The sequence below is a fragment of the Choloepus didactylus genome, chromosome 18, assembly GCF_015220235.1.
Source record: "Choloepus didactylus isolate mChoDid1 chromosome 18, mChoDid1.pri, whole genome shotgun sequence".
In the NCBI taxonomy this organism is placed as follows: Eukaryota; Metazoa; Chordata; class Mammalia; order Pilosa; family Megalonychidae; genus Choloepus; species Choloepus didactylus.
Window position 1 is genome coordinate 20,241,332 of NC_051324.1, and position 25,010 is coordinate 20,266,341.

The 25,010-nt window shown below is 57.7% G+C and overlaps 1 protein-coding gene across 5 annotated transcripts; it reads left to right on the top strand.

Annotated features, from left to right (window-relative positions):
- Positions 1–1,636: 1,636 nt before the first annotated feature.
- Positions 1,637–22,661, top strand: CLUH (clustered mitochondria homolog). Of its 5 annotated transcripts, none has more exons than XM_037809617.1 (26): positions 1,637–1,858; positions 7,985–8,196; positions 8,998–9,172; positions 10,193–10,336; positions 10,456–10,580; positions 10,694–10,848; positions 10,950–11,075; positions 11,361–11,508; positions 11,695–11,787; positions 12,538–13,232; positions 15,291–15,514; positions 15,659–15,763; positions 15,935–16,035; positions 16,740–16,892; positions 16,976–17,038; positions 17,170–17,414; positions 17,735–17,819; positions 18,015–18,168; positions 18,245–18,384; positions 19,234–19,314; positions 19,394–19,519; positions 19,601–19,722; positions 19,988–20,081; positions 20,175–20,309; positions 20,396–20,469; positions 21,161–22,661. In XM_037809617.1, the coding sequence occupies exons 1-26, from the start codon at positions 1,759–1,761 to the stop codon at positions 21,339–21,341; spliced, it is 4,056 nt and encodes a 1,351-aa protein (XP_037665545.1). In that variant the 5' UTR covers positions 1,637–1,758; the 3' UTR covers positions 21,342–22,661. The 5 variants fall into 5 exon arrangements, with proteins under 5 accessions (XP_037665545.1, XP_037665547.1, XP_037665548.1 ...); XM_037809619.1 differs by having other exon boundaries at positions 15,662–15,763; XM_037809620.1 differs by having other exon boundaries at positions 9,001–9,172; positions 15,662–15,763.
- The last annotated feature ends 2,349 nt before the right edge of the window (positions 22,662–25,010 follow it).

Here is a 25,010-nt window from a genome sequence, read left to right on the forward strand (position 1 = left end):
ACTGCCTCCCCTGCATACTCAGAACAGCCTTGTGTAAGACCTTGGTTCTGCAGCCTTGGACATGAAGTTGCTGTGTGATTCTCACTTCATCTTTTAGATTGAAACTTCTCCCAACAGGGAATGGACCTGGTTTCTCTCTGATCCCTTTGCAGCACTGGGATCTTTCCACCTGTGCTTGAAAGATTGGATAAATCACTTCAGTGTTTTACACTTTCTAAAGCGCTTTGATGACCACCATCTCCTCACAACAGCTATGTGAGGCTAGATAGACTGCTGTTTTATTTGACAGAGGAAGCCCCTGAGATCCAGTGGGGTGAAAGTCAAGTGACATGCTCAAGGTCACAAAAAAGAGAAATGGTAGAGGCTGCAGGATGCAAATTTCCAATTCAATCCAGTGTTAGGTTCATGCACTACTCTGATGTACTACCTGCTTTCCACATCCACCCAACAGTCAGGTTTCGCTCTTATTTCCAGTCTTCTTGTGCAATAGTTCTAACTCATTCCCCTGGAATCTAGCCCAGTTCCCTCCATTTCCCAGAGAGAATCATTCCGAAAGATGAATTTTCACTTCTCGCCTCCCTTCCTCCTGCTGAAATGCTTAAAGTCTTCCATAGGCTCCCTTTCCCACCACCTGTGCTCCTGGACAAAATCCAATTTCCTTTGTGATTTTTACAAGGTCCACCCCACCCCACCTCTGCAGCTTCAGCCTCCCAGTTCTCATTAAATCCCGGCAAGAAGTGCTTCACAATGGTTTGTTGGGCTTAAGCATGGAAGAACCTTCCGGTTCCCTCTGCCTGGAGAACTTCAACTCACTGTCAGGATGTAGTCCAAATGTCACCTCTCTGCCCTTCTCTGACCTCCTTCCTCAGTCCACACCAAGTCCCAAGCAACGGAAAATATAATCCACACTAAAGTGTCCAGGCTGTGGATTCAGCCTGATCCAGCTCTACCTCTTGCTCTCTGTGTAGCCTTGGCCTCAGCTTCCTCTCCTGTAAAATGGGGATAAAGCATCAGCTTGCAAGAGAGGAACAATCTGGTGGAAGGGTGGGGAGGATGTTGGTGGAGTCCGCTGGTACTCAGGATAAAGTGTGGTGGGTTCATTTCTGACACCTTAACCCCACGAGCCGCCCCCGCCCCTGTGCCCCTTCTCCCAGTGACCAGAGCCCAGGCTGCTCTTCACTGCCTCCTCAAGAAGCCAGAGGTCCCCCAGCCTAACCACTCTGGCTGGGAAGGGCGACTTGCACTCTCGATAGGGAGGGCGCTGAGGGTCATGATAACACCGCAGATTAGAGACCGCGTGGTGATTTGGCAGTTCTGCAATAGGAAGCATAGTGTCATCGGGGGCGCGGAGGGTTAGCAATGGCAGCCCTAAACAAGCCTCCACCCAAGGTCAGGGCGCCCGCCCGACGGGAGCGAATCAGAGGGAAGTTTCTACGAAGCCCCGCCCCTCGAGGGGGGGCGGGCCGAAGCCTGTCTTTCCCCTGAGTCAGAGTACTTTCCCTTTAAGGCGTTCGGGAAAGTCACTGCGTCGATGGACAGCTAACAAGGCGCGGCACATTTTGTCCCTCGCGGGCCCCCGTGGGCCGAAATGGGTGCGAGGGCGGGGCAGGGGAGCGGCGGTGGGGTCAAAGGCTACAACGCGCACCACGTGGGCCGGTGACTCCGTCCTTCCCGCAGCGGCCGCGGCGCGCAGAGCACTTGGGTTAGTGGCGCGGCGGGCGGCGCGGACAGCCGAGCCGGACGCCGGCTCCTGCCACCATGGTCATCAAAACGGACGAGTTGCCGGCGGCCGCCCCGGCCGATAGCGCCCGGGACCCCAGCTCGCAGACCGGTGGCAAGGGGCGGCCGTGCGCGGCGGGTGAGCGGGGCGGGGGCCAGCGGGCTGCCGGGCGGGGGGCTGGAGCGGGCGGATGGGCTCAGGGCTCCGTGAGGACCGCCGCCTCTCCTCCGCGCCGGGCCCAGTGCGTCTCACCGGGTCCTCCACCGGGCCGCCCCCGGCCGCCTGAAGGTCACCTTCACTGCCACCCCCGACAGCGGCCCGGGCTTCGCACGTGGAGTCCCGGGGAGGGCGGCCGCGGCGGGCACACGCGCGCTGGATCGCGGGGACACGTGCACGCATACGCGGTTTTGGGGTGCGCCGCCACCGCAGGAGGATGGAATCGGCGGCCCCACCCCCTCCGCGCCTCGGCGTAGAGAGCCCTCCGGGCTGGAGTCACTGTGACACTTGCGGCCCATCCTCCCGTCAGGCACCCCTTCGTGTTAGGATCCTAGATACTCCCTGTGCTCAGCGCTGCAGCCCTGCGAGTGAGGCTCAGCCCGGGACATCCCAGGCTGGGTCTGTGGGAAGAGTTGGGATGTGTGTATTATGAGGGGATTTCTGTGGTTCATTCCTTAGACGCAAGGCTTTAACCTCAGGTCTTTAGGCTCTGATCTCTCCTCTTTTAGGTGTTGGCCTGGTCTGCTGACCCGGGGGTCTCCCTGTGTATGTGTGCCAAGCTAAGCTCCTTGGCAGGGTAGGTGTTTGTGCCAGAACTTGATTATTAACCCGCCTTATTGCGAAAAGTAGGTCAGCCCAGAGTTGCTGTTTTTAAGGCAAAGGTCATTGGTGTGGAGTCGGTCCGGCACTCCACCATGGGGGTTATGTAGCGGTGGCTGTGGGAGTGGCTGCAGCTTGCCTTGGTGACGCCTGCTTCTCTCCTGTTCTCCCAGGCCACTCCTGTTCCCTTTGTTCCCTCCATCCATCTCTGTGGAGCTTTCTCAGAGCCCCAGGGCTGGACTCTGGCCCCTCTCTACCCTGGGTGACGGTGGGAGTGCAGAAACACCCCAGTCTCCCAGTGTCCCCAACTCTCCTCATCAGGGATGTACTGCCTTCGTTCCTCATCTCCTTCTGAGTTCTGGTGAGCGGGACTGAGGCTGACGTGGGAGCCAGGTGATAGGTAGGTTCTGTGACCCTGGATCAGCTTGCTGTCATCCAGTCACCCAATGGGGTGCTGTCACCCAGTGGGGGACAGGTATTGTGGCAGCTTTGCTGATTGCCTAGGCAAGGCCAGGTTTTGGGGGGAACAACAAATGTTGATAACCCCAACCTGACAGGCTTTGCTCCCATGTGGTTCTGAATTAGTGGGGTAGGTTAGATAAGAGGAGGTTGGACCTGGCTCCAGAGAAGAGCTCTGAAGAGATGAAGTGACTTGCCCAAGGTCACACAGCAACTTAGGTGCTGAGGGAAGCCTTTGGATGCTAACAGTCAGCATGCCAAGGCTGCCCCGGCCTTTCCCAGAGGAAGCCAGGACAGGCACGTTGGTTTGGATCATGTGCTGTGAACGTGGGGACTGAGGGGGAGAGAGTGCCTTGGAGGATTTCTGTGAGGGGCTGAGTGAAGCCCCTTCTCAGCCACGCACTGAGGGGCTCTGGAGTGAGCTGGATCAGGGGAAGGGCCCGGCTGTTTGTTTTGGGGAAACTAGAAGCATGCTAGTGGGTGAAAGCCGCTAGTGGGTGGGACATTGGCTCCTTATTTCTCTGGGAAGCTAGGATGCATGGCTGGACTTGAATTACAGCCAGCCTGGATCGAGGCAGCCTACTGGAGAACCTGGGCGGCTGTTGCCCAGGCAGCAGAACCCAGGCTCCTGACCTCAGGACCTGACTCTGAAAGGCTCTCCAGTTCCCTTAAGGAGGAGGTGACCAAGGCTTTTGCAGGGGCAAGGGTCAGCTACCTTCTTGGGAATAAAGCTGCTTTTAGAGGTTAAGAGAACAGGCAGGTTTTTCAAGTTCACAGTGGTGTGTCAAGTTTCTTCTGCCTAGGGGAGGGCTCCTTGGAGCTGAGGCCCAGAGGGGGAGGGGGCCACCCCAGCTGACTGAGGAGGAGCTTGGGGGTTTAGGGGAGCTCCCCAACAGGATCCCAGAGCTCCTCTCGGATGGAGTCTGGGTAGGGCTTGAGGAACCCTGGGCTGGCTGGAATAGGAAGGAGACAAGCAGGTGCCCACCTTCTTAGAGTCCCCAATAGGTTACCTGCCTGTCCCCACTGCTTTTGCTTGGATCCCTGGGATGGGGCAGTGTGTCTTTTGGGGCCTTACTTCCTGCTGGCACCTCACCTGCGGAGGCTGTCCCAGGAAGCAGGAAGGCTCACAGAGGCCTCCAGGGGAGGCCTATGTTTCTTGGCTTACTCCTGCTGCACGTGGGGTTCCCTGTGTGGCCAGGCCAGGGGTGTGCTTTATGTCTTCATCTGGTCTGGCCAATTAAGACAGGAGTGGGGCAAGTGTATGTGTGTGTGTGTAGACATATTTTTGCAATCCCTTCCTGTTCTGCAGAGCATCACCTTTTTTCTCCCTTTCCCTAAAGCCCAATCCTTAGGGTGCCCCCTGGGATGCGAGAGGGTGGAGTGTCTGCCCAGGGGAGAGGTAGAAGCTTGGGGATCTTGTGGCTGTAGGTAGATCTGCCTCCTGGGCTGAGTCCTGAGGCCAGAGGAAAAAGGGGTGCAGCTTACCTTCCCGGTGGGTGTTGCAGAGATCCTGAGTGCCTCATGCTCGGGGAGTGGCACTCAGAGGCCTGGGTCGGGGCAACTGGCAAACCTGGTTTATTCTGGACCTGGTTGGGCTGCCTGTTGCCTCTGTGACCTCAGGCAGCTTGCTTACCACCTTCCTGGAGACTCAGTTTCCTCCAGTGAGAGGGGATGGTCAAGCTGCCCTAGAGACCTGCTGTGGCTGGGCCTGGGGTGAGCATTGGCTCTGTGGGAACCAGAATGGAGGTGGCTGTTACTGTTCCTTGGGGGTCACTGCCAGGCTGACCCACCCCACCCCCTTCTCCAGAGGGGGTGGGAGGATAGGGGCTCTGCCTCGGTCCTGGCCTTTTCACCAATTGGGCACTGTGTGAGGCCTCAACCCTTGGTGGGGCTGCTGTGGCGAGCTGAGGCCTGCTCCAGGCTACCACCAGGGTGGCCTGGTCCCTGGGCCTGGACCTGAGGCGGGTGGGTGCCTGGAGTGAGCGCCTGGCTCCCCGCCCCCACCCTGGTTAGTATGGATGCCGGAGCCATCCTGACTGGGCCCTGGCAACGAGTCAGAGGCCCTGGGAAGGTGCCCTGGCGAGGCTGGGCATGCTCCCTCTCCACAGCCAAACGGCCTTCGGCCTCTTGCTGCCAGCTCTGTTTTCCCTGGGGGAGAGTCTTGGTTTTCTCCTGGCAGCGCAGGGGCTGCTGGGAGGGAAGAGGGAGCCTGCCAGCTTCTTGGTGGAGCTGGAGGCCTGGGGCACCGGTGCAGTTGTCCTCTGGGAGACCGGGAGGCTCCTCCCCCTCCCTCCAGAACCAGTGACTCTCAGAATGGGACTAGCTGCCAGGTCACCTGCAGGGACAGCCTGAGCCAGAGGCCCTAGCCGGCCACTTGACCCAGGAGGCAGGCAGGCGCTCAGTGTCTGACCGGTGGGCAGGACTGGCCACCTCATGGCCTGGGCCTGGGTCTGCGCCAGCTGTTGCCGGCAGCTGGCTGAAGCGGTCCTGCCTAACCCCATTGGGGTTAGGGCCGAGGAGAAGATCCCCCTGCTGCACCCTGCCTCTACCAGCCAATCCCCTGGGCCCTCAGTCCTGAGGGGCCCAGGTACCCCAAACGCCGGGCCCTCTTGCCCCTGCAATGGCTTCACCAGCAGTGATCCCCTCTTGGAGGGACACAGAGAGGTGGGCGTGAGCACTGGTAGCAGCTCTCTCTGGGGTCCTGCAGCCACCGGGGCCTCCTGGCCTGCAGCCGTCCTTCCGGCCGACCTTGACCGGGATGCGAGGCAGGGGAAGCGTGCCCTTCCCAGGGCCGTCCCGTTAGGCCTGGCCCCACTGGAACCAGAAGCCGGCTATCACTCCAGCCCTGGGCCGACCAGCGGCATGGGGGCAAGGGTGATGGGAAAGGCTGGAATGAGGGACACGGACAATGTCGGATCTGAGCTGGAGAGCTGGCTGCCTCCCTGCCATGGTGGTCCCGAGACCCCCGAAGGGCAACTGCCGATAGCAACAGGTGGGCTCCTGGGGCAGCGTGACTGGGCTGGCCTTAATACAGGGGTGAGACCTTCAGGACCCTGCGCGGGAAGGAGGAGGGGCAGGGTCCCTGGTCCTGGGGGAGTGGTGGCCCCTGGGGAACCAGCCCTGTTCCTTTGAAATCTGATAGGGATTGGGTACCCTTGGGACCAGGAACCCAGTGCTGGGTCAGAGGCACCTCTGAGCAGACTCCCTGCTGGGGGTGAGGCTAGGAACTGTGGCCTCCCCTGTCTCCTGCTCCCTCCTGGGTCCTGCCTGGTCTCGACTCCCGAGGGAGCACAGGCTGCCTGTCTGGGTCCTGGTCTCAGGCTTCCCAGGAGCCTGGTCTTGACCAACTCACTTCTGAGATCTCAGTTCAAAACTGCTCCTCTGTGTCGGGCGGAGGAGATGGGACCCCCTGGGGCCCTGACTGGGGGGCAGACCCTGGAAGGGGAGCATCCTCGTTTGCTGTATGGGCCATCCAGGCAGGCCTGTGTTTTGCTGGAGGGTCTGTGAGGAGGCTCTTGGCTCCCCCAAGGCAGGAAGGGCCTTCCCCTGTGTTCCCCTTAGTGCCCAGGGGGGTTTTGTCCCTTGCTGCTTGCTCCCCACTCCCCACACAGCATGTGAGTTGGCTGCTCTTCATGACATTTGACTTAGCTACAGGTTTGCAGTAGTTGATTCATTAATTCAGCACATCTTTGTTGAGCTTGGCAAGAGGGAGGGAGGAAGTTAGAAGTTACAGTTGCTGGTGTGAACAGCCACCTAGAATGCAGCCGAACAAGTGCCCAGGAGGCTGGGACTGTGTTTTCCAGGAGGGATGGGGTTGGGGCGGTGGGGGGTGGGGTGGGGTGTAATTCTGCTGGGAGAGCTGCCCTGGGCCAGCTTTACAAAAGAGGGTTTATTTCACCTAGGCCTTGAAGGGTGAGTAGGTGTCTGCCAGATGGATTGGTAGATCAGGCAGCAGGGGCAGCATAAACAGAAGCACAGACGTGAGAGGGACGGTGTGTGGCGTGTTCTCAGGCTTCCGAGTAGTTTGGTGTTGCTAGACCTTGGCAAGGGGAGCTGGCAGGAGCCGAGGGTGACTTCACTTTGGTGCCTGACGGTGCTGGCCTCAGGAGCTCATGCCTTGGGAGCTGTGGGGAGGACAGAAGGGTTCTCGGGTGTGGCATTTTTTTTTTTCCCATTAGGCTTCTTATTGTTGACTTTTGTTTGTTGGTTTTTAATTGAGGGTTCCTTACTAGTCCTGCTTCCACCTGAGTGGCCAGGACCAGGGGAAAGGGGGAAAGGGACAGGTGGATGCAGGGAGGGCTCATCTCCTGAAACAGGAGAACCGGCCTGCACCAGGGCCACGGCTGCTGAGGCCGGGTCTCATGAATCGCTTTAGAGATTGCGGTTGGGTAACCGGATTGGTGGTGGTGGGGGTGGGTTGCCCTTGCAGAGGAGGGTGAATTCCATCTGCACCAGCTGAGTCTTCGGTGATGCCTAAGGACCCACCACGTGTCGATGCCTGGTGGGGCAGGTGGAAAACTTTGTCCAAAGCCTGGAGTGGTGGGAGGGTATTTGAAGCCATGGGAACGGGTAAGGGGAGAGTGAGGAGAGGCTGGGCCCAGCACCACTCACAGCCTGGGCCTGCTGGGAGAGGATGGAGCCGGGAGGCAGGACCAGGGAGGAGGAGAGGGAAGGGGTTGGTGGCGGCGCATGCCGCTGAGAAGGCAGACAAGCTAGGGCCAGAGAAGACCCTTGGCTTTGGCCCTCTGGGTGGCACTGGTGACCCCGGGAAGAGGGGTGTGGGCGGTGGTCTGAGAAGCAAATGGACTGTGGAAGGTCGTTTTGAATTGGGCTGCAAGGGAGAAGGCGGTGGCCTGCATGTGGCCAGGGCTGGGGCAGGTGTGTGCCGAGGGCGAGGCAGGACCGTGATGGCTGGGTGAGGACTGGGTCTCGGGGGGGGCAGATGCCCATCTGACCACTTGTGATCGTCTGACTCCCCTTCTTCCTCAGTACCCCCAGAGCCACCATCCGTCATGCTGCTGAATGGGGACTGCCCAGAGAGCCTGGGGAAGGAGGATGGGCCGGCTGAGCCACCTCAGGAAAACGGGCTGGATGAGGCCGAGCCGGGAGAAGAGACCACCGGGCAGGAAGTCATTGTCATTCAGGACACGGGCTTCTCTGTGAAGATCTTGGTCCCCGGGATCGAGCCCTTCTCCCTGCAGGTGAGGTGGTCATGGGGGTGCTGGGACCAGGGCCTGTGATCACTGGGGAGGACAAGGCCAGAAAGCCAAGCCTCAGGTTGTGGGCAGGACCCTGAGGGCCCCTCACTTAGCTGGCACAGAGGGCCTGGGAATTGAGGCCAGGTTCAACTCACTACCCCACTGCTAGAGGACAGCTGCCAGTGGGGACTGCCAGTCCTGTCTGGGGAGAGGCGTGGTCATGTCTGGGTGGTTTTGGGGTCCCAGGCTCCCCAGGGCTCCTCAGCCTTCTGCTCTGTGCCCTCAGGTCAGTCACTTCTCTGGCAACAGCTTCCTCATCTGTCAGAGGGGAGGGTGAATTGGGTGGTCTCCAGAGACAGACCCAACCAGAGGTCTTGCAAGCTCAGGGGGGATCCAGGGAAGGCCGCTTTATGTCCTCTGCACCCACAGACTGGGGCCCCAGAGAGTCCTCCTCGGAAGAGGAAAGCTATTTGCCTTGGGGACGCTGGCAGTGGGCAAGGGAGGAGGCAAGATTGCCGTCTTCTCTTCCCCTCTTTTCTCTCCTGCCACTCTGCTCAGGACTGGTTTATCCCCAGGGGCAGCGGGGCCCAGCTCTGTCTTGGATGTACATGTGCGTACCCTGCACGTGCACACAGGCACACGTGGCATGGTGCACATGGACAGGGCCTGGAGTTTCAAAACCCAAAAGTGGAAACTGGGTTTGAGGGGCATGTATTCTAGGGACCCAGGTACTTGGGCTGGTGGGGCTCCATCCACACACTCTGCCAGGTGGCCTCTCAGCAGGGTGCTGGGCCTTCTCCCTAGCAGGTGTCCCCCCAGGAGATGGTGCAGGAGATCCACCAAGTGCTCATGGACCGTGAAGACACGTGTCACCGCACCTGCTTCTCGCTGCACCTGGACGGCAACATGCTGGACCACTTCTCAGAGCTGCGCAGCGTCGAGGGGTTGCAGGAGGGCTCAGTGCTGCGTGTGGTGGAAGGTGGGTCTGGCATTGGTTGACTAGTGGGGAGGGGGCAGCAGGCAATCCCTGCACCCTCGGTGGTAGCTGGTGTCTCGGCTGAGCACCCGGAGGCTCTGAGTCACGGTGCTGGGAGTGGGGCAGGTCTGCAGATCAGCCCATCAGATGCTTACCTCCCAGCTTCATGGCTCACTGGTTATAGAACACAGTAGCACTTATAAAAAAATCTATAGACAGTATCAAGCAAGGGCTTGAAGTCAACTGGATAAAACTCTACAGAGATAAAAGTTAACCTCATAAGGAAACTGAAAATTCACAGCTTTCAGGTTGGAAAGTCAGGGCCCCAGACTGGAGTGACCCACTAGTGCGATGAGGTTGGTGATTTTTTTTTGTTTTATTTTGTTTTTAAGAGCAGTTGTAGGTTTACAGAAAACTTCTGCGGCAGTGGTTTGGCTTTAAAATAAAGCAAAGCTCCGGTGGGCTTGATTCCTCTGGGGAGTACACCTCAGAGGTTCCCAGGACATATCAGGTTATTGAAAGCAAATACAAAAAAATCTGTAAACCAACCAGGCACAAACATACTTGATCACAGAACTCCCCTCCCCTGAGGAGCCGCTGTTAAAATTCCATGAGACACACACTGGGGTGGCAGAATTGAGCTGGGGGGTCCTCAGGCCGTTCCTGAGCGGGGGCTGCCCTGGGGAACAGAACCAAGGCCACGGAGGGCCCACCTGTGGCCTCAGTGGACAAGCTGGCAGCCTCCGTGGGCTCCCTGAGGCCGACGTGCCCTTTGGCAGGAGCTTCTTTGTCTCCGAGCCTCCCCAGCCCCCCAGCAAGCAGGCGTGTGTTTTAAACTAGCGTGTTTAGATCTGTAAGCATACATGCTCATGATGGAACCTGAAAACTGAAGCCTAAAGGTGAAAATTAGAGCCACCCGTGCTAGCACCCAGGTGGACTGTCCTCTGTGCTGGGCAGGCTGCTCCAGGGCAGGGCCCTGCCACCCGGCCCCTGGCAAGCACCCATCCTCCCCCGTTCCAACAGAGCCGTACACAGTCCGCGAGGCCCGCATCCACGTGCGCCACGTCCGGGACCTGCTCAAGAGCCTGGACCCCTCTGACGCCTTCAACGGGGTTGACTGCAACTCCTTGTCCTTCCTGAGCGTCTTCACGGATGGCGACCTGGGAGGTGTGGGATGCACTGGGGCCTGGGACAGGGTGGTGGCAGGGGCCATGGGCAAGGCCTTCCCATCAGGAGGGGGCAGGTGTCTGGGTGGCCATGCTAACTGCCAGCTCCCACTCCCTCAGACAGCGGGAAGCGGAAGAAGGGCTTGGATATGGACCCCATTGACTGTACGCCGCCAGAGTACATCCTGCCAGGGAGCCGGGAGCGGCCGTTGTGTCCCCTCCAGCCCCAGAACCGTGACTGGAAGGTGGGGGGCTCTGGAGAGTGGGGTCTGTGGGGGGTGGTAGGGAGCAGGTCCCTGGCAGGCAGGGTCCACCGCCCCAGGAGGCCTGGGCCCCTCACGGGCGGACCCGTCTGCAGCCCCTGCAGTGCCTGAAGGTGCTGACCATGAGCGGCTGGAACCCGCCCCCGGGGAACCGCAGGATGCACGGGGACCTCATGTACCTGTTTGTCATCACGGCTGAGGACCGGCAAGTCAGCATCACCGCCTCCACACGGGGCTTTTACCTGAACCAGTGAGTTCCTGCTCGGCCAGCACAGGCCACCCTTGTACCCAGTCCAGGCCCGTGGGCCAGTGCTTGGGGTAAGCCACTCAGCAGCCACCCTCTCCCTGCAGGTCCACGGCCTATCACTTCAACCCCAAGCCCGCTAGCCCCCGCTTCCTGAGCCATTCCCTGGTGGAGCTGCTCAACCAGATCAGCCCGACCTTCAAAAAAAACTTTGCTCTGTTGCAGAAGAAAAGGTAGTGCCCTTGCCCCCGCTCTGCCCCTGCTGTCTCTCCCAGCCCCTGGGTTATGGGATAAACTGGCCCTCCTGAGCCCCCTTGCTCTGCCCTGAGAAACAGTGAGAAACAGGGAGCCAGGGCCAGAGGTGGCAGCCCCAGAAGAGGAGTCCATTTGCCTCTGGGACTCTTCAGGGGCCGGAATTGGGTGGGGAGGTGCCAGAAAGGGTAGGGGGCCTTGGAGGAGGAGCGGGCTTGGGGTGCTCTGAGCTTGGCGGGCCGCCCCGTTTCCCCCGCCCGCCACAGGGTCCAGCGCCACCCGTTCGAGAGGATCGCCACCCCGTTCCAGGTGTACAGCTGGACGGCGCCCCAGGCGGAGCACGCCATGGACTGTGTGCGTGCAGAGGACGCCTACACCTCGAGGCTGGGCTACGAGGAGCACATTCCTGGACAGGTGCTCACGGCCGGGCCCTCCGCCTGCTGGCCACTGCCCTGCTCCTTGGTCCTCTGATCTGCTTGGTGGTCTGTCTACTCTTGGGAGTCTGTGGGGCTGTCCAGGGGATGGAGGCGGCAGGGGCTGCCTGGAGCAGGGTGCCAGGCGGGGGCTGAGCTGGCCTCTCCCTCCCCACCCCCTCCGCAGACCCGGGACTGGAATGAGGAGCTGCAGACAACGAGGGAGCTGCCCCGCAAGAATCTGCCCGAGAGGTTGCTGCGAGAAAGAGCCATATTCAAGGTGCGCAGGTCTTGTGTCCGCCAGCCAGCCCCAGGCCCCTGTCACCTGCCCGCTGCTTTCCTTGTGGCTGGAAAGGAGGGAGCCGAGACAGGGCGCCCTGCAGGGCGTCTCCACCTTCTGCCTCCCACAGACCATCCGGTTCCTCTTTCTGGCTTCTTGGAGACTTTGAGGCCCGGGAAGGGAGAGACCTACCTCCACCCTGGGCAAGGTCCTCTGCAGCTTCCTTCCCTCCGTGTGGGGTCCCTGCTGGGCAGGGCCCTTCTGGGCCACAGTTCATTTGTACAGCAGTTTCAGCTCCTTTGGGTCTAGAAGTTATTAGTACTTTGTTAAGGTAGACAACAAGGGAAAAATAGTTGCACTTGTTAAAATAATGAATTAAATTTAATCTCCCATAAAATTTTACCACAATAAGGGCCATTTCTTGGGTGCTGATTTTGCCAGGGGCTGCACTAATGCTCTGGAGGCATCACCTGCCGTAATCCTTTGGGCACCTTGTGTAACCCTCGATTCTTTGATCTTCACTATTTTATAAACTAGGAAACCTGGTCTAGGAGGTCCCTTGTCCAAGTTCACCAGCGTCCCCAGTGGATCCCACAGCTGACCCCAGAGCACATGCTCCTCCTTTCTTCAGCTCTCCTGTCTCCTTAAATAAAAGGCTTGGTTTTTCAAAAATGGGTTTCTTGCCCTTTTCCAACTCTGAGAAAACGGAGGCCAAGTGGGGCCTCACTTCTCACCCCCGGGCCCTCGCAGGTGCACAGTGACTTCACGGCGGCGGCCACGCGGGGCGCCATGGCGGTCATCGACGGCAACGTGATGGCCATCAACCCCAGTGAGGAGACCAAGATGCAGATGTTCATCTGGAACAACATCTTCTTCAGCCTGGGCTTCGACGTCCGCGACCACTACAAGGACTTCGGCGGGGACGTGGCGGCCTACGTGGCCCCCGCCAACGACCTGAACGGTGTGCGCACCTACAACGCAGTGGACGTGGAGGGGTTGTACACGCTGGGCACAGTGGTGGTGGACTACCGCGGCTACCGGGTCACGGCTCAGTCCATCATCCCCGGCATCCTGGAGCGGGACCAGGAGCAGAGTGTCATCTACGGCTCCATCGACTTTGGCAAGACGGTGGTGTCGCATCCACGGTACCTGGAGCTGCTGGAGCGCACCAGCCGGCCCCTCAAGATCCTGCGGCACCGGGTGCTCAACGACCGCGACGAGGAGGTGGAGCTCTGCTCCTCCGTCGAGTGCAAGGGCATCATCGGCAACGACGGGCGCCACTACGTCCTCGACCTGCTGCGCACCTTCCCCCCCGACCTCAACTTCCTGCCTGTGCCCGGCGAGGAGCTGCCCGAGGAGTGCAGCCGCGCCGGCTTCCCTCGCACCCACCGGCACAAGCTCTGCTGCCTGCGCCAGGAGCTAGTGGACGCCTTCGTGGAGCACAGGTGAGCGGGGCAGGGACCCTGGGTGCTGCTGGGGCCAGGGCCTGGAAGGGAGGAACTTGGGAAGCTGAAGAGGAGCGAGCGAGCTTCAGCTGCGACCGCTGCAGCCACACTCTGTCTGCCACCCGCTCTGACATCGAGTGGCTCAACCTGGAAATCCCAGGGCTTATGCAGGTTTGCAAACCAGCCAGTAGCCAGACTGACGAATCTCAAACGAAGCAGTGCTGTTCCCTTAAGGAGCACTTGGAAACCTACTGGGGTCTTTATTTTTCTTTTGCCCTTTCTGTTGACTTTGACTGTCTTGCATTTCCTGGCATTCTTGCCTGTCCTTTCATGTTTACAACACAGTTCTTATCACAAATCTCTACCCATCACGTGGTCACAAGTCTTCACCTGTGCATTTTGTTTTCTGAATTTCTAAATAATTTTGACGTATTTAACATTATAATGAAATAACATAGCAGATAATCTTTTGATGATCCTATTCTACTGGGGAAATAAAAATCAGGAACAAAATATTTTGTCACAGAGTGCAAAGTCAATCAAGGTTTAATGTATAATCTGGAAATGCCAATCATCATGCAGGAAAATAATGCTCAAAATTGGAGAGCTTCAAACCATAGCTCTGGTTAAAATATTTCGATTTTGCAGCTTCCTGGGCTCTGTCTAGTGATTAACCTACATTCAAGTTAGCAGAGGCATTATTCTCGGAATGGGAATAGATTATTAATTGGCCCACTTCATGGGAACGCTACTGGTCAAAATTTGGGCTAAGCCATGCTCATGCCTCCCTTCTCCACTCACTCACTTTCTTTTCCTTGCAATTTTACTGAGATATGGCTACATACCATACAGTCGTCTAAAGTGTTCAATCAGTTGTTCACGATATCACCATATTGTTGTACATTCATCATCAGTCAGTTTTTGAACATTTTTATTACTCCAAAAAAAACCCAAAAGAGCAAAAATAAGAATAAAAATAAAAGTAAAAAAGAACATCCAAAACAACCCGTCCCCCTATTATTCATTTACTTTTTGTTCTCATTTTTCTACTCATCTGTCCACAATCTGGATAAAGGGAGTGTGAGCCACAGGGTTTTCACAATCACACGGTCACACAGTGTAACCTATATGGTTATACAGTCATCTTCAAGAATCAAGGATACTGGATTACAATTCAACCATTTCAGGTATTTCCTTCTAGCTATTCTAATAAACTAAAAACTGAAAATGGATATCTATATAACGCATAAGAATAACCCCCAGAATGATCTCTGGATTCCGTTTGAAATCTCAGCCCTTGAAACTTTATTTCATTTCTCTTCCCCATTTTGGTCAGGAAGGCTTTCTCAATCCCATGATGCCTGGTCCAGACTTATCCCCGGGAGTCATGTCCCATGTTGCCAGGGAGATTTCCACCCGTGGGAGTCATGTCCCATGTAAGGGGGAGGGAAATGAGTTTACCTGCAATGTTGGCCTAGAGAGAGAGGCCACATTTGAGCAATTGAAGAGGTTCTCTGGGGATGACTCTTAGGCACAATTATAGGTGGGTTTAAGGGCAAGCCCCAAGATCGGGGGCTTGTCAGAATTTGTTTTTTTTTTCCTGGGGTCTTTTTGAAGGTCAGAGTGCTGTGGGGGCAGGGGCGAATAGTAAGGGGGTTGCAAATGCAGAATGTAGCTGGCATTCAGTGCTCAAGAATCAGCATGTCAAATGCCTTGCACCTCCTGGGACAGCCCCACGTCAAGAATGCCTTCCCCCATATCCGTTCTCAAAGTGCTGGTATTCTTCCTGTCCCTGTTGAGCCCTGACTGGGGTAGTGGGCCACCCTCCAGCATACACATGCGCCAGCTCGCCTCGGGCTTTGCCATCACTTGCTGCTGCCTGGTGGAGTAGCTGTGCTGTGCTGTGCTGCAGGACGTCCAGCCCCCAGGTGCCTTCACCCCAGCAGGCCAGGAGCCCCAGGCCTGTTTTTGTCCCCACAGCCAGCATGGAGTTGCCAGGCCAGCTAAGCTTCAGAACATGCCCTGCCCCTCCCCTCTCTTCCATCTGCTGTGCTCCAGGTACCTCCTCTTCATGAAGCTGGCTGCCCTGCAGCTGATGCAGCAGAAAGCCAGCAAGACGGAGAGCCCCACCTCATTGGAAAATGGTGGCCCCCCTTCGTCAGAGCCCAAACCTGAAGACCCCCCGGGCACAGAGGCTGGCGGTGAGGAGGAGGGCAGCAGTGCTGGTGGCCTGGCCAAGGTGAAGGAGCTGGCAGAGACCATTGCCTCGGACGACGGTGCAGGTGGGGCCCCTGTGGGTGCCAGGCAGGCTCAGTGCATCCCAGCCTGGAGGAGGTGCCTCTGCAATTGGGGGAGGTCCAGGACACCTGCCCAGCCCTGCTGAGGGCAGAGTGGGGCCTCCTCTGCATTGGGCCTTGTCTCCACAGCAGACCCTCGGAGCCGCGAGGTGATCCACAATGCGTGCAAGGCGGTTGGCTCCATCAGCAGCACAGCCTTTGACATTCGCTTCAACCCTGACATCTTCTCACCAGGCAAGCAGGGGGCCTGACTGGCGCAGAAGTGCACAGGGCCGGGGCAGGATGACACAGCAGGCACTCAGGGCCTTGGTGCTGGGGGCCTCCACCCCCAAATCAGCACTTACCTTTCCACTCCCCAACTCCTTTTTTGCCAGGTTCACACTTGCTCTTCCCTTTCTCCCCCAGGGGTTCGCTTCCCTGAATCCTGCCAGGAGGAAGTTCGGGACCAGAAGCAGCTGTTGAAAGATGCAGCTTCCTTCCTGCTCTCCTGCCAGATCCCCGGCTTGGTGAGGGAGGCAGCGGGGTGGGGGGCGGACAGAGGGCACTGCAACAGGGACCGGGCTGTAGCTGCCACAGGAGGGGCCTCTTGAGCATCTCCTGGCCTGCAAGGCAGGCTGGGCGGGAGTGGTCACCCCTGTTTTGCAGATGGGCTCTGCTCCTCTGTGCCCCTGTGTGGTTGGAGGGTGTGGGGTAGAGCCCTGGCAAGGAGGTGGGGTGGGGCTGGGGGGCTGGGAAAGATGGGGTGGTTTCAGTCATCTTACGGCCATGAGCTTTGTGCTTGAGCCCTGAGATGACGGGGTGCTCACCCCCTGCTAGGGCGCACTGTGACCAGGGGCTGTGCTGGTCTCAGCTGAGCTGAGCCTGCTGCGTGGCTGCCTGTCCCCTGCCCTGTCAGGGCCTCCCCAGGCTGCCCCTCTGCCCGGCCCTGTGTGGTGGGAGAAGAGTCTGTGCCACCACTGGGCTCTTAGTTTATCACCCAAGTCCCCACTCCCACTGCCCACCACTTCCTGGAGGGAGGGTCTGGGAGTCACAGGGGTGACTGTTCCTGTTTTCCGGTGGTATGTGTGGGAGGCTGGGACCGGCTGCCTGCTGCCCACTGCTGTTCTGTCTCCTTCCCCTTTCCTGGCTGGGAGGGAATCACAAGCTGTCTACAGGCTCCGGGAGGGCAGAGGGCCGGGGGCCGGGGGGCCTGACTGGCTGCAGCCCACAGGTGAAGGACTGCGCGGACCATGCCGTGCTGCCCATGGACGGGGCCACGCTGGCAGAGGTGATGCATCAGCGTGGCATCAACATGCGCTACCTGGGCAAGGTGCTGGCCCTGGTGCTCCGGAGCCCAGCCCGTGACCAGCTGGACCACATCTATGTGAGTGGCGCTCGGGGCAGCCACTGGGGCGGGCCGGGGGGAGGCCTGGGCCTGACCGTGACGGCCCCTTTGACCCTGTGCAGAAAATCAGCATTGGAGAGCTCATCACCCGCTCCGCCAAGCACATCTTCAAGACATACTTGCAGGTAGTACCCCTGCCCTCCCTCCCGCATGCTCCCAGCCCAGGCAGGGCCTCCCGGGCAATGGGCACTGTTGGGCAGAGCCCTGGGTCAGACCTGGAGCCCTGATGTGACTTGGGTATCAACCGCCCTTGCAGGGAGTCGAGCTCTCGGGCCTCTCAGCCGCCATCAGTCACTTCCTGAACTGCTTCCTGAGCTCCTACCCCAATCCTGTGGCCCACCTGCCTGCCGATGAGCTGCTCTCCAAGAAGAGGAACAAGAGGAGGAAAAACCGGCCTCTGGGGGCTGCAGACAACACGGCTTGGGCTGTCATGACCCCCCAGCAGCTCTGGAAGAACATCTGCCAGGAGGCAAAGAACTACTTCGACTTCAGCCTCGAGTGGTGCGGAGCGGGCGTGGGCAGCGTGGCCGGGGGCAGGGACCTGCTGGCTGTGATGGCGCCAGGGCAGGAGGGTGCTGGGCCTCGGTGTCGGCTGACCCAGGCAGCATTTACATCCCCTGGCAGCACTGGCCTGGGGTCACGGGGCAGCAGATAAAGAGAAAAGGAGCACTTGTTTTGTGCAGGAGACATGGGAATCATTAGTTGCAAGGACTGGCTGAGGGGCAAGAATGGCTGGGGCGGGGGCTCCTGGGCTCCTGGGCTTGGGTGAGGGGTGCCCGGGCTCCTCAGGCCGACCCGCCTCGCCCCTGCCCCCTGCTCAGCGAGACCGTGGACCAGGCTGTGGAGACCTACGGGCTGCAGAAGATCACACTGCTGCGGGAGATCTCCCTGAAAACCGGGGTCCAGGTGGGCTGGCTCCTTGGGTCCCTCCGTCCCCACCCGGGGCAGCCTCCCCACCTGCCAGCAGGACCCTAGGGCCACTGGGGGGAGGTGGGTTTCTAGCATAGGGCAGTCTGGGACCCTGTGGGTGGAGAGGGTGGGGCCGGCCACTAGGGCCTGGGGCTGCGGGTCAGGGTGTGGCTTTGTTCCTTTGTCCCTCAGGTCCTGCTGAAGGAATATGGCTTCGACAGCCGCCACAAACCAGCGTTCACCGAGGAGGACGTGCTCAACATCTTCCCTGTGGTCAAGCACGTCAACCCCAAGGCCTCAGATGCCTTCCACTTCTTCCAGAGCGGGCAGGCCAAAGTGCAGCAGGGTGCGTGGCCGGCTGGGGCTGGGGCTGGGAGCGGCCTCCGCCCGGCCCGGCCCTGACCCTGGGGGTGCTTCTGCAGGCTTCCTGAAGGAGGGCTCTGAGCTCATCAGCGAGGCCCTGAACCTGTTTAACAACGTGTACGGGGCCATGCACGTGGAGATCTGCGCCTGCTTGCGCCTCCTGGCCCGTCTCCACTACATCATGGGTGACTACGCCGAGGTGGGCCTTGGGCGCTCTCCGGGCTGCGTCAGCCAAGGCCTTGGGGCCTGGCCTGGCCTGGGGGGTGGTGAGGGAGGGATCTGGTACTCTGTTGTCACCCCCAGGCAGCCCCAGGAAATGGGAGCCCTGACCCAGCGGGGTTAGACTTTGGCTTGCCTCAGATCCCTGCGGGGAGGAGCTGCCAAGACCAGGAGATAAGGCCTGGGGGGCCCTCGTCCTGTCTGGTCTGCTCCCCCACCCTAGCTCCACCCCTCAAGAGCCCGTCTGTGAAGTGGGTCAGTGACAGACATCCCCACCTAGGGAAGGAGGTAGAAGGATAAAGTCTGAGGTGGCACAGGGGAAGAGTTGAGCACAGAGCCTGGGACCCGGTGAGCCCGCCGTCCGGGCTGCAGGGAGCGCCTCCATCTGAGCTTTTAACCCGTGTGGCTGCTGCTTTCCAGCTGCCTTCCCTGGCCCCAGCTTCTGAGAGCCTGTGTCTGGGGGCAGGCGGGTTGTGGGCTCCCTACTCCCTTGTGAAAGAACCATTTTTATCTTTTGTATGACATAGTTTTAATTCATATTTTATTTTTTAAAAGAGTTAGATTTGTATGTATGTTTCTGTTTTGTTTTGTGTTTTACTTAGATCTTGTTGGGAAAAAAAGACTTAGTTTTTTCAAAGAGCTTAACAGTTTTCAAGAGAGGGACATAGACTTCCATGGTCACGAAAGCCAAATTGCAATTCCCTCTCCGCTGCCTTTGTGCAAAGTCAAAATACAAAGCGCAGCCTAGAGGTGCCGAGGCTGGGGGTCCAGAGCTGAGCTGTGTGGGGGGTTGACACTGCCGTCTCCCCCAACCCCGGGTCCTCCCCAGGCCCTGAGTAACCAACAGAAAGCCGTGCTGATGAGCGAGCGCGTGATGGGCATTGAGCACCCCAACACCATCCAGGAATACGTGAGTCGCCGGGCGGGGCCAGGGCTGCCGGGGCTGGGGCCTGCACCCACCCACCCTGACCTCGGCACTGCCCTGGCAGATGCACCTGGCCCTGTACTGCTTCGCCAGCAGCCAGCTGTCCACGGCGCTCAGCCTGCTGTACCGCGCCCGCTACCTCATGCTGCTCGTGTTTGGGGAGGACCACCCCGAGATGGCGCTGCTGGACGTGAGTGCCGGGGAAGGGGGCGGCGGGGGTGCTCCGGGTCCCAGGGGATCGGGAGTGACCAGGGCCCCCGACTGCCCCCAGAACAACATCGGGCTGGTGCTGCACGGAGTGATGGAGTATGACCTGTCGCTGCGCTTCCTGGAGAACGCGCTGGCTGTCAGCACCAAGTACCATGGGCCCAAGTCCCTCAAGGTGGCCCTCAGGTGCGGCTGCGCTGAGGGTGGGGACGGGACACTGTGTAGACACCCCAGGTCCCCAGAGTCCCAGGAAGCCCCAGAGTTGAGGATGGGGCAGGGGTACAGTGCTTGTTTTCTGTCAGCTTCCACTGCTTCTTTGAATCTTGGCCTTGTTTGTCCCCCTCTGGGTAGATTCCAGGGAGGGATCTCGAGTTGACACCACACCCCCACGCCCCCCCAAACCTGACCCCCACTGCCCCAACCCACTGTGTCCCTCTATACCTCCTGGCAGCCACCACCTTGTTGCCCGGGTCTATGAGAGCAAAGCCGAGTTCCGGTCGGCTCTGCAGCACGAGAAGGAAGGCTACACCATCTACAAGACCCAGGTGAGCGAGGCCAGGCGCCGAGGGGGCGGCACAGAGCCTGTGGGCTGGGGGCAGCCCTGACCACGTCCTGCCTGTGTCCCCTGGCCCCTGTAGCTGGGCGAGGACCACGAGAAGACCAAGGAGAGCTCCGAGTACCTCAAGTGCCTGACCCAGCAGGCCGTGGCCCTGCAGCGCACCATGAACGAGATCTACCGCAATGGCTCCCGGGCCAGCATCCCGCCCCTCAAGGTGTGGCCCGGGGCAGGGTGGGTCCCCCCCCCCCCAACCCCCAGCTGCCCTGGCTCTCACTGGCTCCTCTTCCCGCCACCCCCCAGTTCACAGCCCCCAGCATGGCCAGTGTCTTGGAACAGCTCAACGTCATCAATGGCATCCTCTTCATTCCTCTCAGGTGAGCCTGTACCTGCACCCCACCCTCACTTGGATGTTGCTTTTGCTTTTTGGTTTTGTGATATGTAACACATTGACATGGCTCAAAGCCTGCAAAAAGTTCCTTTGCATAGCTGTGCAAATACATATTGGTACTGACTTTTTCCTGTTCATTTTGGAAGCACACCACAGACACAAGTATTTCTTTTTCATAATGCATCTTGGCCGTCTTTCCACGTCAGTTCATAGTGTGGCTTTGTTCTTCCTGAGTGTGGCATGTGCCTTATTCAGCTGGGCCCTGGGTGGTCCTGGGGTTGCTGTTACACACTGTGCTGCCCCTGGGAGCCTCTGGGTTCTCCGTCTTCCATCCACCAGCGTGGGCCATGGGGCGCCAGCCCAGGCTGGTAGGGTAGTCGCAATGTACCTAGTGCGCCCTGTCCCCCGTTTTGCTCTGCTTAGTCTGCTGTGGCAATGAAGCTTCTTGGAATCAGGCCAGGCCTTTACCGGAGAGCTGGGCCCAGGGCATGGGGCCTTACTTTCTTTCCACTTGGGACCTTTCTGCTCTGGGGAGGGAGCACTTGTTCCACACACAGCTTTCACTGAGTAAAGCAGAGCCTGGTCCTGTCCCAAGTTTAAGTTGAACCAAAGCCAGTAGGATGGCAGGGATCTGGGTCCACTCTGACATCCCACCTGCACCCCATCCTTCTCTTCAGCCAAAAAGACTTGGAGAATCTGAAAGCTGAGGTGGCACGGCGGCACCAGCTCCAGGAGGCCAGCAAAAGCCGGGACAAGGCCGAGGAGCCCATGGCAACAGAGCCTGAGCCGGCGGGGTCCCCGGAGGATGCGGTGACCCAGCCCTGCACTGCCAAGGACCCTTCTTCCCTGAGCTTATAGGGGTAGAAGGGGAGAGACAGATGGACAGTCAGTCAGCTGCCCTGTAACCCAGTGATCCAGACTCCAGGAGAAGGGGGCTTGCTCTGTGGATTGGGAGAGGAGGCAAGGCCCCCTTCCTCCACCTTTCCACCCCCGTCCCCAGCCCCAGCCTCTTCCTGGGACCCTGGCCTGGCCTGCCTGCCCACTCTAAACAATGTTTTTGCACTGGTTCATTGAATATACAATGCAGAGGCCTAATGGAAGTCACAGAACGGAGTGTGTGGCCATCAGTTCCCAGCTGGGGAGTCGGGCCCCCTCCCAAGTCCCCCTCCTCAAGCAGGTGTGTGCGTGTGTCCATGCCCGCGAGTGTCCCAATTCGTCCTTCCTGACTTGTACATAGCCCCACGTCCGTTCTGAATGGATGATGTGCTGATGAGATTTCTCAGGTCATTCGTATGTTTGATATGGCTGCTGCTTTTGCTGCCACTACCCCTGGGCCCAATCTGGCTCGAAGTCCAGGTTGTAAGCCAAAAAGAAGGGGACTTTCCTGTGTCCTGGGATGGGGAGCCAGAGCTCTGTAGCAGGGCCAGAGGTTTGGCGCAATTTAACTGTTCGGCAAGATCAGAGCTGCAGTGGCTTTGCCAATTGTGTTGGGGGCTGGCCTGGCTGTGGCTTGGGGGTGTGGAGGGGTGCCCGGTGGTGGTGCCCCACACGTCCCTGCGCCCGGCCCTGACATCTTGGCCACAGGCCCCAGCAGAAGGTGCTGCCACAGGTCTGACCTGTCTCCCTTCTTGAGCCCCAGGCGGGATGACCTTGGGGGCTGCAGTCTGAATGTAACCTCCCAGTTTTAACCGGAGCTGCATAACGCACAGTGGGATGGGATGAGGGGGTGGATGAACTGGGGCTGAATCATCAGAGTGATTGCCTCCTGTCGGTGGAGCCCAGCTGGTCCCAGCCACACAAGCAACTTCTTTAAGTAGTTCTGGGGGCAGCAGGCTGGGGGCTGTATGGAAGGTGGGGGTGGCCCTCACAGGCCTCAGCTGCTCCTGCTCCTCTCCCTGCTTTAGCTGCTTCTCTGTGCCTGCTGATGGAACCCTGACGGGTCTGGGGGTAGACTGCCCACCCTTGGGTGCTTGAGGGAGCTGTTCTTGGGCTGGGCCTCTGCTGGGGGCTTCGTGGAAAGCTGCTTGGGGGTATGGTCTGTCCAAACACCTTGTTTCAAGGCCGTGGGTGTGAGCTAGCAAACAAAGCATCCCCACAGCTGATCAAGAACAACTTCTTGTTTTTAAACCATCACGTCTTCATTTCACATTGGAATAAAGTGAGTTTTTGAAACCTGCTGCCCCGGTCTCCTGTGTGTTTTGTAGCCAGTCTCATTCTATCATAAGGGCATTGCCAGAAGTGTTACTGATAAAGGAGTTTAAAGCAGATAAATGTGCATAAATTAGGTCACAATCAAGGTTATACTTACGACATTTAAGTGAGAGGGTATGGGGTGGGGTCACAGGTGCCCAGCTGGGGCTCGCCCCTCTCCTGCAGTCACTGGGCCCGTGGGATGCCACACAGATGAACATGGCCTGTCATTGGTCATAGACCAGCTCCTCCATAGAGCTTTCTGTGATGCAGGCAGGAGCACAGGCTGGTGGTGCTCACAGGGGACTAAGGTGGGATATTCTAAAATGAGTAGGTGGCGCTGGGCCTGAGTGGTCACTGAACATCTAGTTGTGGCTGGGCACTTGCCCTTGTCCCTTGGCTTGAGTCAGAAGGGCTGGGCAGCCCCAGAAGACAAGGAGTACTAGGAGAATGAAGTGTCACTCCACAGTAAGTTTCAGCGCTACCTAAACTAGATCTAGAGCTTGTGGTGCTGTGAGGAAGCAGAGCCTGGCTGGAGAGGGGGAAGGTGGGCTTCAGGGGCGAAGCGTGGAGGGGCCGGCGGAGGGGGGAGGGAAAGCTTCTTGTCCCCGCCCTCTCCCGAGCAGGGATGCCTTCAGCCTATGTATGCCTGTGTGCCCTTGTGATACTTCCATTCCTTTGTGTCTTTGAAACTCTAGTGGGGACAAAGGGGTGGGGATCCAACCCTAATGTCTGTTAGTTTTCCTGAGGCAGTTGGAGAAAAGATGTGCCTGGTCTTGAGATTAAGTGATGTTTAAGAACCATGGTGGCTTGCTATTTAAGCCTCACGCATGCCCTTCCCTTGCCCCCACAAGTTACTTTTACAATTCCATGGATGTATTCTGAACATGCTCGGCTAGGGTCTTTATCCCATGATATAGGGTCACACGTTTCACTGCATTTCTGGAAATGGGGGCATCATCTTGGAAAGCTGAGAATGGATTGGCTCTAATTACCTTTGTGACTACCACCACCTGAGTGGCCCATTTTCCCTGATTGATCCCTTAAGCATGTTAGTGCTGTCAGTTACCTTTTAACAATCCAAATGACAAGGAGCTGTTTTATAGAGGAAATAGGAGGCTGTGGGTGTGAAATCCACCCTTTCTCTACGTTGAAAAATTTGTTTTTTGTTTTGTTTAAAGGGTAAATGGTATTATCCAGGAAGATTTAGTGTGAGGACGGACATGTGTTACGTTATGGTCTTGGTTTGGGCACCAAGATGGAAACTTGACTCTCACTAAATTGCATGAATCACACCCGTCTTCCTATTCCAATCCCTCCCTGTAGTCTTTCACGTTCCAACTTGACATGTTTTTTTAAAATTTCTTTTAACACACATATTAAAAAAGACATTTTAAAAAATCAATGATTACAACCAAATTAAACTTTTAAGGTGTGTCACCTGCCTCCACTCCCTGTCCTTCAAACTGTCATTGTTAAACATAACGGGCATTGACAGAACTGTTAAAACTGAATCAAGGAATTCCTACAGCTCCTGAAGCTGAGAATAAGGTACCCTGATGTGGCCCAAGTAATCCCTCACACCTACCTCCAGGGTCTAAACACCAAATCAACTAAGACAGCAAAATCAGGACCGCTATAGCAGGTAGATGCCATCCTCCAATGGAAAGTGAAATGCCCCTATTAAGCAGGCAAATCCATTAATGAAAAAAGAGAAATCAGACTGAGCAGCAGACCATTCAGGACACAGTCACCCTGAGAATAAAGCCAGTTCATAGAGAAGGAGGAGTGTTTCCAAGACAGCCAGTCGGGGACCTAACTATTGCCTATCTCCGGTCCCCACCCCACTCCTAACAGCCATTCCACAATGAGGCTGGTAGTGGGGTGAAGCGTGATGGGATGGGGCTTCGGGACGGGATAAGGATGTCTTTCTGGCATTAAAATAGGTTAAGAAAAATGATCTTAGATGTCAGGAAGACCCCCTTACACTGACACCTAACAGGCATTCTAATAGAGATTTTTTCCCTCCTACTTTCATTGAAAGAGGGCCAAGTAACCAAACAGGAATGAGGACTGTACAAAATGTTCACCAAGTAACAAATTCCAAGTGTCAAAGCGAGGGTGAAAGAGAGGAAATCTGAGTTCAAGTGCCAGGTATGGGGCCCAGGGACCAGTGACTTTTGCCCAAATTTCATTGGCATGATGAATCATTTATAACAGTGGTTCTAATTTGAATCTACATCAGAATTGCCTGGAGGGCTTGTTAAAACGATCGCTGGACCCCAGTCCCAGCTTCAGAATCAGTAGGTATGAGCTGTGGTATTTGCATTTGAGTTC

What these genes read in the sequence shown, in the direction of transcription:
- CLUH (XM_037809617.1), top strand. Translation starts at nt 1,759, where the DNA reads ATGGTCATCAAAACGGACGAGTTGCCGGCGGCCGCCCCGGCCGATAGC. An exon ending in CCCTGACATCTTCTCACCAG is followed by an intron (nt 15,764 to 15,934) that starts GCAAGCAGGGGG and finishes TTTCTCCCCCAG; the next exon opens with GGGTTCGCTTCCCTGAATCC. An exon ending in CCCTGAAAACCGGGGTCCAG is followed by an intron (nt 17,820 to 18,014) that starts GTGGGCTGGCTC and finishes TTTGTCCCTCAG; the next exon opens with GTCCTGCTGAAGGAATATGG.